This window comes from Alligator sinensis, unplaced genomic scaffold (assembly GCF_000455745.1).
Source record: "Alligator sinensis unplaced genomic scaffold, ASM45574v1 scaffold996_1, whole genome shotgun sequence".
NCBI classification, from domain to species: Eukaryota; Metazoa; Chordata; order Crocodylia; family Alligatoridae; genus Alligator; species Alligator sinensis.
This window is the reverse complement of record NW_005842581.1, coordinates 1,021,067-1,040,324: the sequence shown is the minus strand read 5'-3', so window position 1 is coordinate 1,040,324 and position 19,258 is coordinate 1,021,067. Positions and strand designations below refer to the sequence as shown.

The following is a 19,258-nucleotide window of genomic DNA, read 5'->3' as shown; positions in this document are numbered from 1 at the left end:
ATTTTGGTCTACCAACGTATGTCAAAAGTCTTTGAGTTTGGGGAATTAACAGTTTATTTGCATAGTTTGGAATGATTTAAAAGGAAAGTATATTTTAATATCACCCACAAGTCATTTGCTAAAAACAAAGCAACTACCCCTCACATACACCATAGTAACGCTGGACCTCCTGATTGTGATCTTAGGCCTATCACTTATTCATAGATGTTTACCTGTGATCTGTTTCTGACAGCATCAAATCGATCAATGACAAATTTGTTCTGGCTCCAGACCAATCTTGAAACTTGAGTTTTCTTTGTTAAGAATTTCAACAGTAAATCCCTGTTTTCTTAAATCTCCCTTTTCTTTTAAAAGTGACTTATTTTTGCTACAAATCAAATCCTTTCTGATTCTTCAAAGGTACCCTAAGGGTATGTCCACAGTGCAATGAGTGCTGTGACTTTAGTGTAATTGAGATGTATCCAAGCCACCTTTAAACTAGGTATTTCAGTACTGGCTGCAGCAACATGAGTTCAGAACAAGCTGCAAAATCAGCTTGAGAAGTGAAGTAAAATACTTCAGTGATTAGTCTGCACTGAGCTCTGTGGTACCGTATTGTGCTGTAAGATTGATACTTAGCTGGTTGGATCATCATGCTCAATGGAAAAGACTTCATTCTATTTGCAGACCTCTGGGAGACCCCATTTGATACCTCCTCCCAACTAAACATTGAACCATTGATGACTATTCATTGAACATAATGATCCAACCAGCTATGCGTCTACCTTACAGTACATCCATCTAGTCTGTATTAGCTTGTTAATAAGAATGTCATGGAGGATAGTGTCAAAAGCCTTGCTAAAGGCAAGGTGTATCACATCCACTGCTCTTCCTCCAATCCACAGAGCCTCTCTCTCCTTATAATAGAAAAAAATCAGGTTGGTCAGGTATGGCTTGCTCTTGATTCATGCTGGATGTTCCTGATGATCACCTTGTTTTCTTCTAGGTGCATCACAACAGATTCCTTGAGAACCTGCTCCATGAGCTTTCTAGGTATAAAGGTCAGGCTGACTGGCCTGCAGTCCTCTGGATCCTCTTCCTTCCCTTTCCTGAAGGTGGGGACTCTGCCCTTTTCCAGTCATTCAGAACCTTATCCTCATCCTTAGTGTTAATTGATAGTGTTTACATGGTGAGTTGGCATGGAGGAGCTAGTGAGCTGTTAATTCACATACTAGCTTACCATGCACCAACTGCTCCACATACACAAGTCTTAAGATGCAATTCAGAAATTCTACTTAGGCCAGACATCTTCTGAAATCAAGTAGGGGTTCTGCCTGAGTATCAATGTCAGGTTCAGGTCCATGAATACACATGTAGTAAATATTGCCTTTGAGAACACAAGTATATGTATGTATAAACACTGTATATATTTTTTCCTTTCAGACTGTTTGTCTTACACAGCTTTAGATGTTTTATCAAAAAGATGTTATGGGAAGCAAAGGTGTAAGATTGTGGTCAGCCACAATGATTTTGGAAGTCCCTGCCTTCCTGGAGTGAAAAAATACCTTAACGTCAACTACACATGTGGTAAGAACAAATATGTGATCACTTTGAAGACTTCACTCTAGTTGCAGAGCATAAGTGTAATATAGAACTGCATATGCATATGTGTGTGCACATGCACAGGACTGGATCCTCAGATCTGACCTTTGTTCCTAGCATATGCAAATCTATGACATTTAGGGTGTGTCTACATTTATTAATGTGCTGTAATTACTGGTATCCAGGTTTTAGCCATACTGGTCTAGAGGCAAAAGCAATCAAAACTTGTGGTAGAGGTGATACCGTGTATTAGACCAACTAGATTTTTGCAAAAAAAAAAAAAATTAATTGCAAGCTTTTGGACACAAACACCTTTCATCAGGCTAGGAGAAAAGATTGTTGTAAGTTCTCCTGAGTAGAAATAAAAGTTCATATTTCATAGGAGAGTTGAAGGTGTGGTAATATCTCTGGTTTGGAACAGTTCATTTTATTTGCAGTTAGGCTCAGAGAAAAGTTAGAATAGCCTGTTTACCTTGAAGTTGTTTGGTGCTAAGCAGGATGTAGTCATATTAGTACTTGGTTAACCAAATGCTAAATGAATGCTCAGTAACTCAAACTATGAGCAGTAGCACCACCGCATGGCTTTTTAGTGATGCTTACTGCGCAGTAGCCTCATACAGGCAACCCTTGCTTAGTGCTTCTAATTGGTTCCTGAAAAACCAAGTATTAAGGGGAATAGTGTTAAGTGAAACCAAAAGTTTTTGATGAACCAAGATGGCGACTGTGGGCATTATAATGAAACTCACTGAACACTAAGTGGAATCAGGAATCAATATAAAACAAGTGTTATAGCAAAATAGTGCTAAGCAAAACAGCATTAAGTGGGGGTTGCCTGCACTACTGTGCACTAGCGTGTTAGCACAGTTTTTGCCCAGCATGGTACTGCACAGTGCTATTAGGCTACTGCGCAGTTAGTGTCTTGTGTAGATGCACCCTTCCAGGACTAATACCAGAGATGTGGCTACAATTGCATAGCTAGAGATTTACCATGACATACATTTAAATCACTATAATATAAGCTTGACAAATGCATTCCACATGATTCACCTATGGCTAAGCTAACTGCAAACAAATTACCATTGCATTGCGTTAGCCCTTGTAAAACACTTCAGCACAATCACAGCACTGTACACAGGCACCAGTCCTGAAACCTGATCTACATGGGCACACCTCAGGCCTTCAGCTCTTCAAAGGGATTTCTTTTCTCCTGGACACAGCCTGATTAACAGTAAGAATCTGAAATTATCCTTTTGCAGGATCGAGACTTAGTTAAATCCATTTCTCAAACAGAAGAAAACAGGGTTTCCCCCCTATTTTTTATCATTGTTTATTATACTTAAATTGTACGTGTGTAGAATTTTCTGATTCTCTCTCTTTTAAAAGAAAAGTTTATTAATGACAGTGCCTAACAGGAATGAAGTTGATGGTTAAAAATATCATGCATAAGATACTCTGAGGTTACTGCCTGCATGTATCCTTTTGTCTCATGGCAAGTGGGAGGTATGCTGCAGTAACTTAATTCTCATCAGGCACGTCTACATGGGACATTTACTGTGCAGTTGCCTAATTAACCATGCAATAAATGTTTCGGCATCTACACATGGACCCCTGTTAGGGCACATGAAACTAATAAACTCTGCAGCAGGATAGGACTTTTAAATACAAGTCCTATCCTGCTGCAGAGTATTTTTGTGCACAGCAGCGCATGTGTAGATGCTGACCAGCTGGTTGGGGCATGCGGGTGCTTCAGTGCAGGGGCTGCCTGCCAGCTAGCCCCACACTGAAACACCCTTGTGCCCCAGCCAGCCCCTCCACAGCACACTGAGCCTGGTCAGAGTAGCCCTGAGCTGGCAGGGGACTCCCCAGACTCCCTGCCAGCCAGGGCTGCTGTGGCCCAGTTTAATGTGCTGCAGCCCAGGCACACAGGCAGACGTGTGTGGGGGAGCTTCCCAGAAGCAATAAACTGCAGAGCCATAAGCTCTGCAATAAGCTCTGTAGTTTATTGCTGCCCCCTAATGTCACATGTAGACGTGCCCATCAAAGGCTAAACTACTGCAGTTTAGCCTCCACGTATTGTGGTGTAAGAGCATTCACATGAAACAGAGCAGTTACCATGAAATAGAGGATGTGCAGTCAAGTCTAAATCCCTTTCACAATACAGTACATTGTACCTATGCCATGCCCTGCATGTGCTTCCATTAAGTTTTTCGTGGGGCTTTGCTTTGGCCTCTCTCCAAGAGACTCCAGAGACTGGAATTAATATTAACTTCTCCCCCTGCCTCCTCACCATTCTTCTCTCCATGGCCTGAGGAGTGAGGGAGGATGCAAGGATAACAGGGGAAGCCAATGGAAGTAAACTGTTGGTGGGAAGGAGGCACCAGTTCTTGCCAATATCACTGAGGCTCTGCAGTCCTGGAGGTTTGAAGGCCACATACTGCACATGCAGAGAGAGCTGACCTGGGCTTCTCCTTTTCATGTGAGGAATATGAAGAATTAACCCCATGGGCAGACACTGAATTTTTGGGCTTTACCTCTGTTGGAGCTTTCTGTTTGGAAAGGTGCCAGAGTAGGTGACAACTGGGATTAGTTTTTACCTTGGATACACGAACTATGCATTTGAAGAGCAGAGAAGAGTGATCCTATATGGCAGCAGAATTACAGAACAAAGGATAGCTTGATTGGTGGAACATCAGGACCATTAAAAAGAAGGGGTCCTTAACACCTGTGGAATGAAGAATGCAGAAGGGATCAGGTAGATTATAATGAATCATGAAGTCAAGTGCCTCCATTAGCAGTGTGAGACCTGAAGTGCTGCTGCCACTGCCAGGCGGTTGATTTTGAACTTTGGGTGGACCAGGAATCAAAGGGTCCCCTGTGTGTGTCTTAAGCAAGCAAAGTAATTTCTGTGCCAGAATGGAGGCAGGGGAATGTTGGAATGGCAGCAGGGGACTGTGATCAGCACCAGGTTGCTTAGGGATTATTGAGGTCCTCAGTATGTGAATGGCTACCTGCCTTCTGACCGACTTCAAACTGACATGGCTAACTACTTCTTTCTGTATCCTAGTGACTACCTGGTACAGGTACCCCGACTACAATTCTCTATTTCCTCAGTACTCACACCCCTGCTCTGGTCACATGGAGCAGGGGTAGAGTCCTATCACCACTGTCACTCCCCCTCTCCCTGCTGGATTTAAGGCTGTAGGTTTAACCCTCTCAGAGATGTATCTGAATTGGCAGTAGCTATATTGGCCAAAAAGCAAGGGAAGGGAGTGATGCTCATGATGGGATTCTGTCCTTGTTCCCTATGGCCAGAGGGTTCAGCCCTGGCTGAGCTGGTGCCATGACGGGGAAAACTCTGTAAAAATCCTTTTTCCTTCATTCTGCCTTCCCAAACCAAGGTGTGTATCTTATTTGAGAGGGGATATGCACATAATATACATACAGTGCAAAGCTTGAGCAATAACATCCTTGGATCCTTTTATGAATTAATTACATCAATAATCACATTTTACACTTTATTCTACACACCTTTGGTAGGGTGGTAGAATTGAGGTTCATACGTGGTGACATTACTGCTACTATTTGTTGGTATAGTGACGTTGCCAGGATACATAGGGTAGAAGATAACATGCCTCTGTGTTGCTGGCATATTATAAGGACTTTTTCTGCCAACTACCACTAAATTGTGCAATCTGAAGCATCAGTAAGTGATTTTCAGATCTAATTATTTTACAGATCATCTAGTGACCATGAGAAAGGACAGGTTTGGGAATTCCTGAAATTCCACACACACACACGTGGTAGGGGCTCCTCTTGGTAAAAGAACATTCAAAGGCAGACAGATGCAAGAAAAAATATTTTTTAAGCACAGTTGAGATCATGGCATTCAATCCAATTTCATTTTGCTTGGTGTTTGCTGCACTGATTAATCAAGTTGCCTGTTGCAGCCAAATGGAAGTGAATCTGTACACACTGCACTGGTAACAAGAATGGTGACATTCACCAGCAGGTCACTTTCTTAAGCCCTGGGTTTGTTAAAAAAGATTGCAGACCTATTTAGGACAAGGAGCAGGCCACAAAGGTCTGAGACTTCATTGCAGAGAAAATACCTTTAAGACTATTTCTAATTTTGTTTCAGAATTTCATTTTATCTCCTTCCTCCTCCTCCTGAAGGAGAGAGTGCTATCTGTCATGGGTATGGGGCCACCTGGCACCTCAGTACTTTTGCTGGTCTCTCTGCAACACCATAGCACAATTAGTTATCATTTATCTCAGGATGGAACCTTGCAATTCTTTCACTCTTAGACCTGATGAACTCAAATGTACTACCTGGTGTTTACCACTAACTCATCATCCTGCAGGTCTGACTGTGTTTGGACCCCTAAGCTTCCTCTGGTATTACCCAGTAATATAACATCCGGGTCCAACCAGTTTACACCTCTACAAAATTCTGCCTAGACCAGACCTAAGAATATGGGATCCCTTCATCCCACTTCGTTTAGAAGCCAAATGAAAAAGCCACATTTTGGAGACAGAGTAAAATATGCAAATAATACATACACTTATGGTCAGACTTTACCACATGATGAAATATTATGCTATCCATTAGTTTAAATTGTTAGTAGCCTACTACATTCAAAACCATATGAAGAAAGAAGCAGCCTCAAAGCAAAAATGTTAATTTTATAAAGCCTATTATTAGTAGAAATGTCTTCATAAACCTACATTAAAAATTAATCCTGTCAGCAATTGGAGGTTTTATTCTTCAGTTGGCATTATGCATCCCCCTGTAACAGGCAGCCAAGCTACACAGGCATTCCAACCCACCAGGAAATTGTGGACTCAGACATTTGGAGACTCATCTTTGTGGAGATGAAACTTTAGAGCCCTGAAAGAAGGAGATGGGCTCTCCCTCCTTTTTAAGTTCACTTAGTCACTGTTTATGGACCTTCTCTTTGGTAAAATACATGTTTCTTTCTGCAGCTTTGTGTCCAGTGCATGTGTTGCCTCAGCTATCTGTTCCTGTAACGCCTCTTTCTCCTTTAGTGCCCCAGGTTTGAGCTTCCACTGAATCCCAGCCCAGGGCCCTAGGCATCACTAGGGGACCTGGTAGGTTTGCCCCACTCAGTGCCATATTCCCTGGGCTAATTTTTACCTGTTGCCCAAAGTCCTTTGTCTTTACCTCTCCAGTATTCCTCTTCTTTTTGATGATTCATGGCCAGTCTTAAACATCACCTCCTCCAGAACAGGTCTACAAGGCCTGTTCACTGGGAGCTGTCCAGCCACAATCTGAGTGACTTGGAGAGTGTGTTCTTCTTTGGCCTCTCAACTTGGACTGACTCTTGTGTCCTGGCTTGCCGTCTTTATAGTCCTCAGATGTGCAGAGTAGGCTTTTAGTTTTTATTAAAGGGACATCTGTCTGAATGTAACCTGAGGTCCTAGACAATATTATATTGCATGGAGCTCACAAACTGCATCACAAGCCCTAAGAAGTCCTAAGAATATAAAAGGTGTTTTTCAAGAAGGAAGGAGCTGGTGCTGATTCAGATATCAGTGAGATGACTTTAGGAATAAAAGGAAGAAGTGGTGGTGTGAGAATGGCTTTATGAAAGGAAACATGTGGAGATAAGGTTTTTGAAAGAAATGGAATAGTTGTGCCACCATGGGCAGATGGAGAAGAGAAGTTTTCTGCAAAGGATTAACTGAAGGCTTCACAAGGGTTTCAGATACTCAAGAGCAGTCTGAGCTCAGCAGAGATTTGAGAAGAATAAGAAGTTGAGAGTTGGAAAGTGCTTTCCAAAAACAGGAAATGTCATAGCTCTTAGCCATAAAGCCTTATCTCATACCAAGGCCTTAGTGAAGTCTGGGATCTGACCTTAGAGATAAGTAAGATCAAGAGATAGGAAACTATCAAAAATTCTAGAAGTGACATGCAACAGGCTTGGCTAAGCAGTGGGAGCTGGATGAGCTCCTTTGGTTTTTTTGGAACTGTACTTCAAACAAGAATATGACTAGTATTACTGAAGAATAACTTGAACAGGGGTCAAGGTTTGGAGGACTCACTCATGGTCTGGCGGACTCACCTCCAGCTCCAACCTACGAGACCAGAAATTCATTTGTAGGATGAGGAAATAACCCTTGTGGCTGTCAAGCCACAACACTGTTAGGGCCAGCATCTGGGGGGTTAACACTGCCACCACTCACCCTGCCATTAAACTACTCCTGTAGGGATCCCCATTGGGAATGCAGTTCTGTAGAAGTGGGATATGTTCAGGCTATTTTAACCCCTAATGCTGCCAGAGCTGCTGTGCTGGTGGGGTCAGTAGCCAGAAGTGCTTCGTCTAGCCTGTGAAAAGTTAAAGGGGTTTGACACCCCTGGACTTTGATGGAGCACAGGATTCAGTGGTGCAGACCTGCTTCTATAAGTAGGGCTTGTCTACATTATGGAGCCTCTGCCACAGTAGCTCTGCAGGCACAACTGTGTCAGCACAGTTCCATAGTAAGGATACAACGTCTGGCACTAGGAGCCTCTCCAATGGGCCCAAGCTAAGTGGACAGAAGCACACTTTCACCAGCAGTCAGGGAACTAAATCAGGGACAGCTGTGGGGGCCATAGGGTGTGATGTCAGATGTTGCGTAGACCCGTTCTTAGAGAATGACAAGGAAACGGGCTTCTTTGCTTCAGTAATCACTGACTTGCATTTGCATAGACACTACAATTCCCAACAAGGTAACAAATTCCTAAACCCTGATACACTGTAGCATTTATCTACCTGTGGCTAATGAAGCCTGCCTGTTATGCTGTGCTGAATAAAAACAGACTTAGGCAAATGTATGTGTGCTTTGCTGAATCAGGGCCATACAGAAGCAAATGATTAACAAATTATTTTCTTTCAAACTTCCCCTACACACACTTAACAGGGAGAAGTGAGACTTGGCAGCAAAGGGAGTAGCTTATTCCAGAAAAAGAAAAGGCTCCTCAGGGAGAAATCAAATACCTTGTGGCTGAAGGTGACCTGGGGAGCAATCCCTGGCCTTCATCCCCTTCATATTTGTAGGGATTGTCAGAAAGGAGTAAACCCAAATCATTTTCACCAGACAAGGTACCTAGGCACTCAGACAGAGTAGCATACAGGGTTCTAGCTTTACTTATTTCCTCCTAGAGAATGCTAAAGCACAGACCAGTATGTGACAGAATATTTAGACCTCCCCCTTTCATGAAAACATTGCTCTTAGGAGATCTTAAAATTTCAAGATAAATAACTGATGTGGTCATAATGATTGATCTGTGAAATATAAACGTAACATTACTTTTTTTTTCCCTGAGCAATGCTGAGTCTCTCTTTCTCTCTCAAAATATATTCCATTTCATAGATTTCTACCTCCTCTTTTGAAACAGCTGTCTCTCTAAAATAAAGATATCAAATTATTCCCTAGAGACGCATCCCTTGTGGTAACAATCTTCTCATAATAACATATGCATCCTTTCTAGTAACAGACACCATAGGGCCTCTGGCCCTTTTGAACATAAGTGTTATCCTGATAATATCTTACTAGCTCTCATTTATAAACACAGTACCATGGGATTCCTCGTCTGATGCCTTTCCAATATTTTAGATCATATTTTCTTATCTCAAGTAAACACATTAGTCTTTCTCATACCTGCCAGCCTGGCAAATCCAGCTTGCGATCTGAAAATCAAGCAGTGCATTTCCCAATTCACACATCAACAAAAATGATTCTGAATCAGAACTTGCTTATAAATTCAGATATGCAAGCTAACACAGAACTCACCTCACTCTTTTATATATGGATGGGTTTTGCAATGCTAACGGGGGGGAAAGTCCTTTAACAGTAAAGGAAACAACCTGGACTCTGAGCCCCAACACAAGGAGAACTTGTATTCAGTGAGAAGTGCTATTTTTATTTGTCAGAGAAGCTCTCTACTCTCAGCCCCCAAGCTTAGCCTCCCTTTCTTTTCCCATCAGCCTTTTACACTGTTTATTGGCAAATGTATGTATGGGGGATAGAGGTGAGCTTCATACTTGAAATTTCTTCCATTTTTTTCCCCAAATCAGCCTGAAAATCCATCAGTCTGTCTTCATCTAGCACAGAGAACAGGTGCCAAGATCAGGATGTCTGAAGGACTCATTCATCTGACATGGAATGTGTGCTCTCTGGCCATGTACATGGTGTGCTTTCTGTTAGCTCTTTTTAATCCTTTCGTGAAGAGCGTGAAAGCTTCCAAAGAAAGTGCATGAGAACAAAGTTAATTAAAAAGAAGAGTTTCAAACCACCTATGCTAAGAGCTCTTTCTGCCTGGCACACCACCCCTTACGTGAAAACAACCACACTGTCACTAAAGCACCTCACATGGATGAACTTCAAATACCTTGTGGCTAAAAATTACGTTCTTATCACAATTTGATGTTTCTCACAATTCTGACTCTTTCTTTTTCCTGTTCACTCCTTGGCACTACCAAAAAAACAAACATAATGACAATGACAATGATACCAACAACAATCATGTATCTGATTATTATTTTGGGACATAGTTTATAAAGCATTTGTCTTGCCTTCAGTGTGTTTAAGGTAACATTTAGGGACAATGGAACATTCTTAACATTACCATTTATGCAATTTTCCTTTCCTCTTTTTAGTTCCTAAAATCATACTTACAGCAGTTGATCCCATGGTTGCTAATCTAAATCCTACTCTGAATCAGAAAGATAGCGAATATGGTAAGTTCTGTGGTTTATCACAGTGGTGCTCAATCTTTTTGTTCCCTGGGCCAGGTGACTGGTGCAGAGTGGCTCTGTGGGCTGGATCCACTCTGTGAGCCTGGTCCATTGTTCATGGGACAGGGCCCAATCTGTCACTTGCTGGATCAGGCCCTGGTCCCACACACCATATGATAGCCGCAGCCCCATGTAGGATCAGTCCCGCAGCCCCAGCTTCAGCCCATCATGTGCTGGATTGGGCCTTGCTACCCTGGCCCTAGCACTGGTCTCAGCCTTACAGGTTCAGGATTGAGCCCCACCTCCCAGGCTCCAGTGTGGCACATGCAGGATTGGACCCCACTACCTGTCCCCCAGCCTGGAGTGTACAGGATCAGGCCCCGCTGCCCACCCCCAACCCTGGAGCTCACAGAACTGGGCTCTCCATCACCGACCTGTGTGCATGCAGGGCCATGTCATCTGGCCCACAGGGTTTGGAAAGTTGGTGGCAGAGAAGAGGTGGCAGCATCAATTGCCACTGCTTCCCTCATCCACCAAGTTTCTGGACCTTTGAAAAGCCCCCTGTCCTGGATCACAACCTGCAGGTGGGATCTGGCCCATGGGCACGGGCTTGAGCACCCCTGATTTAGCATCATCATCATAATTTATTTTAAGTGAAATAGCTAAATTGATCTCAGCAGAGGATAGGATAAGAGCAGGTGAAAAGTAATGAAATCATGTGCTAGAATAGTTGGCACTTTGTGCTGAGTGTTGTGTAAACGGTCACTAACAGAATGAATCCTCCCCAGGAGAGTCCACAGGGAGTCTGAAATAAAAACTCCATTCAGGGACAAACTCTAGGACCTGCTTTTTAATAAGCTATTGTGGGCCAGATCCAGGAGTCCCTTTCTTAGGTCAAACCTCTGTAGAAACCAATGGGACATTGTCTTGAGAAAGGACTGCAAGACAAGGCTTTAAGTTTTAGAGGTGACATCAGTAAGCTTGTAGCCAGGAGTCTTTCATGCACCTATCAAAGGAAACTAGAAACTGAATGGATGTGGTCAGTGAAGGGTTACCTAGCTTATCAAGGTCCTCAGCATGTCAGTGGCTGCCTGCCTTCTGACTGACTTCAGACTAACATGGCTAAGTACCTCTTTCTGCCTCCTAATGACCACCTGGTAGATGTGTCCAGGAGCCTACAATTCTCTATGTTCCTCAGAATTCACCCCCCTAATGTGAAGTGTAGGTCAGAGCTTCTGAATTTTCCAGCTTCTGATTTAAATGGGAGCTGTGCTAAAGCACAGAGAAGGCTTTTGCCTAAAACTGGATTTTCAGATCAAACAAGCTAAGCAATGTGGTTGTACATACAGCCAAAGTCACTCTGAATAAAAAAAACCTGCTGCTTATACGTTACCTATGTATTACCTTATACAAGACCAGGTATGACTTCAAGGACAGTGGGGTCCAGGTCCATGACCTGGGCTTTAAGCCATTCAGTAATACAAATATTAATAAGGAAGGATCAGCTTGCAACAAAAATGCTTCCTGTTTTTTCACTGATGGTCCTCTTGTGCTTCTTCTACAGCCACTTAAATTCCTTGGGAAGAAGCCATTCACAGTGGCAGTAGATCTTATGTCTTAACAGATTTCATTCGTATTTATTAATTTATTAAACTTAGACTGGAAATAAGGAAACTTCATATAAAAGCACAATTACCTGCCAATCAATCCTTGTATTATATAGTGAATTATAACTAAGCCAATGAGTGGTTGCCAGCTGGCAATAATTTTCTCACTAACTTTAGCATCTGGTGTGCTAAACTGCTCAGCTAATGCTTGGAAAGTCCTTGCACTTATACCACTGGCTTTTGTCAGAAGTTCAGTTAGACAAAAAATAGTTCAAGAATTATTTGTAAGAAAATCATGATTTAGTAACTACATCAACCTAATGTAATCCGACTAAACTAGTCTTGCATTTTCACTTCACAGATATCAACTTTGACCCAAAAGGATCAAGGAGTCCAAAGAAAGATGGAACTATTGTTAGCAGCTCTCTGGCTACATTTGCCTACATTCGAGGTAGGACAATTTTTACATTAGAAGGGAGGGTGGTGTTTTTGTCTTTGATTATGAGTGTTGAAGGTGAGGCAATTATAGCTTAACGGATATGCTATATAACATTTTTCATCTTGAAGGATTCCAGATTCTTTTAGAGTGGGAGAGACTCCAAGATGTGTAAAATGGGTCTTTTCAATGGAAACAATTGGATATTGAGTATATTTTAAAATCAGGCCACTAATTTAGGAGCCTACTTCAGGGCATCCTTTTTCGGAAATGTTGGTCTGCATATATTTTGTATTACACACACACACAGGCCACTGAGACAATAAGAAAAAAATCTACCACGTCTTGGGTAGAACATGACAGGAGTTCTAGCTCAGCAATACTCGAAAACTGTATGTTGGAAAAACAACTGTAATATCATCAGCTGACAGAAGGCACAGAGGGAGTTTTAGAGAGGTAGACTTTAACACGGGTTTACATTTGGGTGGAATTCTGAAGCTAATGTTCTTGCTCTTGCAGACGGTGTCATGAACACTTTCAATGAACACACACTTAGGGTTTTAGTTGCATCACATTTGAAATGGGACAGGTACCACAGCACCTCCTAGCACTAGATGGGGCAGTCATTAAATACTAAATCAGAAAGAAGGGTGCTCTTTACTGAGTCATCATCATCTTTACCTGCAGCACACCTAGGCACTGCAGGGCCTTCCTCCCTGGTCTGATTCTGCTTTGCTTATGAGATTTAACAATCACAGAGTCATGCCTACAGATTATGGCACAGATTCTCAGCATTTGCAATTTTGCAGGTGACACATTTTGGGGGAAGGGGAAGTTGCAAAGGGCAATGCTACTACTGTGTACAGGTTACTACAGCCCCTAAGGTGCACTGCTTGCAGCCAGAGAACGGGCTCTCTTCTCATGTCCCTTTTTTCTAGGCCACATCCACTATAGCAATAGGGTTTGAAAAAAGTAGCAGAGACCCTAGTGGGTGCTTAAGTGCTAGTAAACTAGTATTAACTATATAAAACATGGCATAGTGCTGTTAGGGTGTTAGTATTTTTGCACAGTAATTAAAAAAAACAACAGAATAGGCAGGTTTCAGATCCCCAGTACACATTTGATTCTCTATGGCAGAATATACCAAAAAAAGCACTGGCCTTTCCTGACATAATGCAGGGCTCTTTGGAAACAGTACCTGCATTTTGCATCTGGTCTCTGCCTTCGTTTCAAGTTTGGCCTTTTGTGTTTAATTTCAGATCACCCTGAAAGAGCTGCTTTGCTGTTTGTATCCAGTGTCTGCATTGGTTTAGTCTTCACACTGTGTGCTTTGGTGGTACGAGTGTCATGCACTAATGACTTCCAAAGACTGCACAGAATCAGAACTCACTTTGAGCCGGAAAGCGATCAAGCAGATGGGAATAGTGAGAACGACGAGGAGGAAGATTCTTCAGATTCAGACTTTCCAGATGAACTCACAGGATTTTGCAGGACTCATTACTCAGGTTATAACTCAACAGAAGCAGCGGAACTGGCTGAAAGAATAGAACGCAGAGAACAGATAATACAAGAAATCTGGATGAACAGTGGGTTGGATATGACCCCTCCTAGAAGTATTGATCCATTTTATATTCCTAAACAATAAAACATTTTGGATTATACAAACTTTTTTTTTTTGAATGTACCTTCTGTGAAGGAACATTTGTAACTATATATAATTATTTGTAAAATAAAAAGATATATATATAATAAAAGGGACAGTTTCAAACTCTAAATTGCAACCTATTCAGGAATAACGTCCACAAGCATTCAAAACTTGTATTTTGTTTTACCTTTTTGACTATGTGCAATTGAACTCCCATGTGCGAGTTAAAAATACACCTTTGCAGTAAGAAAAGTATAGGATAACCATGTTTGTTCTGGCATTTGTGTTCTGACAAGGCTTATTGTTTAACAGGTTAATTAGTGCAGATTGGTATAACCCTTAGGAAATGCAATGTGCTTTATCAGGGAGAATTTTTTTTTTTATTATCAGAGAGGCAAAAATGACAAAAAGCTACACACACATGCCTGAGGCTGTTCTGTTTCAAGCCCAACATTTCATGTCAAACTGACCTTGCTAAAGGTAGGGTCAAAGTCAACTCAAAAGGTTTAGTTCATAGGAGGTGTATGCAAAAGAAATCCAGAGGTAACCAAGGTCTGCAGAAGGCCTAGAAGCTAAGGCAGAGTGAAGCCTTGTGTTTTGTAGTTAGCTACTTCCCTTTTTGGCATTGGAAGTCATTGGGAGCACATACAGGGCTAGGCTGTGATCCAACCGCAAGGGCAAGGGCAAAGCTGAGGGCAGAAGAGCTGCATCACAAAAGAATTCAAGAGTTTGAAATATGCCTGTTTTGAACCAGATTTTTTAGTTTTCTATGAGGGAAAATTTCCCCCCTAAATTTTAATTCCTGGTCATTTGAAATGTTTCCTTTGAATTTCATTGTTTTATTATAACATAAAATAATATAAAATAAACACAAACTAAAACAAACAGCTATTGGTTTATTTCAGCTTTGGAGAAACAGACGTTCTGGCAGTTTTCATTTCCAAGACAAAATTCAAGTGAAATCAATCATTTCACAAGGCAGTTATGATTTTGCCAGATCAGCGTGCTCTGAAGGCACAGGGCTCTGTGCACATTTTCTGGCTCACAGAGAGCAGGCCTTGACTTCAGAGGCAGGCCCCTTGATTTCAGTGGAACTATGGTCAGGAATAAAGTGCTCCCTACTTTACATGTATGGCCCTGACTTCAGATCTTTTTACATATGTACAGCCAGCATATGACTGGCCCACTGGAAAAAAAAATCCACAAGTAGAGAAGGTATGCATTAGTACCTGAATGCCAAAGGAAACCAGGAGCCTTCAGTGTCAAACTGCAGTGAAAAGGATAAAAATAAAAGTATTAAAAGATACTTGTCTGGGACCAGGAGTGGATGGAAAATTTTGAAAATGGGGAGTATGGTAGAGCGCTCACTAGTGCATGATGGAAGCGATCAGCTGCAGAGACCAGAGCTCTGGGTAGTGGAGAGCTCCCCATGTGCACCATACATCGCACTTTCCTGGATCCACCCCTGCCTTGTTACTTTTGTGCATCCCTGAAGTACAAGAATGAAAGAACCTTTAAATGCGTAAGAAAAAGTTAATCCCCACTTAGAATTAACAGCATGTTAAGGTGTTTTTCTAATTGAATCTTGTGACAATTTTTTAATGCAGTTTCATTTGCTAATATTAAAGGATATATGTACAGCCAACTGATTTGAGTTAAAGTTATTCTCAGCAAGGGTCTGATAAAGTTCACAGTCTTTGCCTAAAAATTGTTCACGGCCTGCTCGCGTTTGGTTTAGTTCAATCAAACAGAAAATTAAATCAGAAATTTATCTAAGCTGAAAAGGCAGTCTTCCTGCCTTTAAGTAAAATGTCTCCAATATTTGAACTACAGTCTGTAGGGATTTAGCAGAACAAAAGGAGGAAAAATGTCACTTCCTATTGGTAATACTTATGAGTTCACTGCACTGTCCCTGTGCAGACCCCGTGCATCTCTGTACAGTAAAGTAGTATGAAATCCTTTGAAAGAAGAAAAAAAACTATAGGGCTTGTCATTTCCTATTGTTTTAAAGTCATACCCAAGCTTGGGAAAAATTAGAAAAGAGGAAAGGAACTTGCTCAAATGACTAAGCAGCAATTGCACGCCGAACTGGAAAATCTTAACACTGATTAGCCTCCTTTTAAGGGAAGGAACACATATTAAAGAGACACATAAAAGAATGCCATTAGCCTACTTAATTGAATTTGGACACTCCAAAATTCTGTGCACTAACATATTCACTATGCAGCACACTACATCCACAGCTTGTCTTCAGCTGGAACTAGAGAGTTTCACCACTAAAATCAGTCAGTTACTCTGATTAGTGTTGTTATGTTTACTGAATAGATTTTGGTTTGGAAACTCTTCCAGGATTTTTCTTTATCCCCTAATGGTGAAAAGCAAACACTTTCTCCACCCCCAGGTGGAGAAGTTTTCTGTTGACCCACCCTGTGAGTAGGTGTTGGAAACCTGCAAAGCAATTATTTCCTTTGAGTCATGGTGACAGGTATGGCTCAATAATGTCATTCATAACAAGGAAGAGATTGCAGTACGTTTTTGAGTAGAGGGGTGCTAAGGGAATGTAGAGATGATCACATACTCCACTGTAATTTAGATGGGTTCTGTACAATGGTGTGAATAATACAGGGGTATGTAATGTATACCAGGCAGATGGACAGTTTATCTTGGCATAAATTGGCCTGTAGGCTGTTATTATTGTGCCTTGCCACTTGGTAGTGCAGGAGCAGAGGGTAGTAGCCTGTTCACCTTGAGCACATGGCTACAGAGGCATAAGGTAGAAACAGACAATGCCTCAACCAGGTGTAACATACACTGCTGCAGTTTTACCCTGATTCTTTCAGCGATAATTCTCCATGGATTGAGTGAAATTACCCAGCCAGGTGTGGGTGTGAATTCAGACTGGAGAGTCCTGGACACATGCAGAGGTGCAATTCTAGCACCTAGAGAACTTTTAACCCCCCCAAGACCTACATAGTGTAAACTAGCAGGGGTTCCTAGGCACCTGATTTCCTTCTAAGAACTTTATCAGATCTGTCCCTTTCCAAACCAAAGGCAACATCAGTCCCTGCCCTGAAGAGCCTCTGGGCTAACTGCCAGGTTGAGGGTACAAAATATATGGACAGGAGCAAAGGGATCATGGGCCACATCTTGGTAAATGGTACTACTTTGTTACCAACTTACAGAACGTTCTTGTCTGAAGGCAGAGGCCTTTTCCCTGCATATTATTCAGAAGAACAAATATTTTAATAGTCATGTGCAACTGTAACAACCATGGGAATATTTTGCTAACAACTGGAGTCACTGGGACTGCCTGCTAAGTTGCTGCCCTTTGTCTGCACAAATCTTCTGCCCAGTCAGCCCCTTTTAGCACTGTCATGCCCCATGTCTCAGAGTCATTCCTTCTCACTTCTTCTTCCCTTCTACCCTAGCCCTCACTCCGCTCTTGCTGCTTTTCCAGTTCTCAACCAACCTTTTCTTCTCAGCGTCACTTTACCTGCAGTGGTCAGGTTAGCTTTCTTGTTGGCTCCTCTGATTCCCCACCTCCACCTACATACAGCTCTAATCTTCTCCGTATAAACCTCCACCAGTCTCCCCACCTCTTTCCTGAATAGCACTGCCAGCTTTCCCTTGCTTTCTCTTACCCATCGCATATATAATCTTTCCCCACCTTCTGAAGCAACACATTAATGGTCAAAGGATAACATCTATTTAAAGTACAAAACCTTAAGGGTAACAAGCTATAAATCTGTAGTTCTCAATCCAGGTGCTGCAGAACCCTGAGTTGAACTGAGATCCTTTCAAGGGTGCCGTTAAGTGTGCAAACGTGATTCACAAGCCAAACCCTGAGATTTCAAATAGGAATAATTTTTAAAAACAGTCTGACCTGTTATGAGCTTCTGAGCTTTGCAACAGGATGACTCTATCATTTTTCCTAGTCAAAACACAAGTGAAAACAAAGAGGTGGCATTTTTCTGTTTGAGTTTAATGAGGGGCACCTTCAGTCTAACCAGGTTGAGAACCACGGCTATAAATCAATGTTGAGGATGCTGACAGAAGTAAATGTTTCTTGCTGGCTTGGAACGGTTTAAAACAGGTATTATTTCAGCCATAGCATCAGTTGTTGTGGTGCTGCACAGCTGGAACACTGCTGCGCTGCTGTGGCTGCTTGCAGTTGTGGTTTGCCAGCCAGGAGGTCCTGCAGGGGGCTGCAGTGACTTGGGGCTTCCCCTGCTCCTGCCAAAGGGCAGGGGAGTGGGGAATCCCAGCAGTAGGGGCCAAGGAGCTTCAGGCACCACAGGTGCCAGGGTCTCCAATCCTGATCCTTTAACCTCTCCTCTCCTTCTCACTGGAGTGGACAGCTAGAGGAGATCACAGCTGGAAAGTCCAGCAGTGGCAGTGGGAGGGAGGGTACCCAATGGGGGTGTGCAAAACAGGCCCTATTTGATTCAAATTTGGCCTGAATCAGGGACAGTGATTCGATTAGTTGATTTGGATCACTGTCCTCAATTCAATTCAGCCAAATCTGAATCTGAAGATTCAATGCTGGTTCAGAGAATCTGAGATTCAGCCAGACACAACTTAAAATGTTTTTTCTACATACCTCAAGGTACCAGGCACAGCTCATGAACACTGTGATACTGGGGTGCACGGAGCGTCCCACAGGAGCGGGTGTGGGGAGGGCTCTCCGCGTGCTTGGCGGCGAACCTGGAAGTGGACCAGAAATACGTCTGGTCCGCTTCTGGATCCACCAGGGAGCACACTGAAGTGCCCCCCTGTGCCTCCCTGGCTCAGCAATTGGCCACGGAGGGACCCTGGGTACCCCCCCAGACCCAGGAGGCACCAGTTGCCAAGCTGGGGAAGCATGGGGGGGGGCCCCCAGTGCGCTCCCCGGCGGACCCAAAAGTGGACTAGAAGTGCTTCTGGTCCACTTCCAGGTCTGCTGACAAGCACGCTGGGGAGCCCCCTGCACTCCTATAGGACACTTCATACACCCCAGCATCGCAGCATTCACGAGCCACCTGGTACCTTGAGATATATAGAAAAAACATATAAAGCTGTGTCTATGTCCGAATCACCAAATCTTTCTGAATCTCTCTGAATCAATTCAGAGGGTTCTGATTTGATTCAGATTTGGAGATTTGGCCACCAAATTGGGCTGAATCTCTGCCGAATCAAATCAGGGACCGAAGCTTTGTACAGCCCTAGTACCCAAGTGCTGGAGCAGCCAGAACCAGGAAGTGGGACCTGGATG

At 42.7% G+C, this 19,258-nt stretch overlaps 1 protein-coding gene across 2 annotated transcripts; it reads left to right on the top strand.

Annotated features, from left to right (window-relative positions):
• Positions 1–485: 485 nt before the first annotated feature.
• LOC102385620 (protein eva-1 homolog C-like) lies at positions 486–15,645 on the top strand. Of its 2 annotated transcripts, XM_006032677.3 has the most exons (5): positions 498–1,032; positions 1,423–1,566; positions 10,242–10,322; positions 12,288–12,377; positions 13,622–15,645. In XM_006032677.3, the coding sequence occupies exons 1-5, from the start codon at positions 813–815 to the stop codon at positions 14,005–14,007; spliced, it is 921 nt and encodes a 306-aa protein (XP_006032739.2). In that variant the 5' UTR covers positions 498–812; the 3' UTR covers positions 14,008–15,645. The 2 variants fall into 2 exon arrangements, with proteins under 2 accessions (XP_025070220.1, XP_006032739.2); XM_025214435.1 differs by lacking the exon at positions 10,242–10,322 and having other exon boundaries at positions 486–1,032.
• The last annotated feature ends 3,613 nt before the right edge of the window (positions 15,646–19,258 follow it).

Bases quoted from the DNA above. Each gene is read 5' to 3' on its own strand.
- LOC102385620 (XM_006032677.3), top strand. From the start codon at position 813: ATGGAGGATAGTGTCAAAAGCCTTGCTAAAGGCAAGGTGTATCACATC. The intron at 1,033-1,422 runs GTATAAAGGTCA...TTTTCCTTTCAG, and splicing joins CTGCTCCATGAGCTTTCTAG to ACTGTTTGTCTTACACAGCT. The intron at 12,378-13,621 runs GTAGGACAATTT...GTTTAATTTCAG, and splicing joins TACATTTGCCTACATTCGAG to ATCACCCTGAAAGAGCTGCT.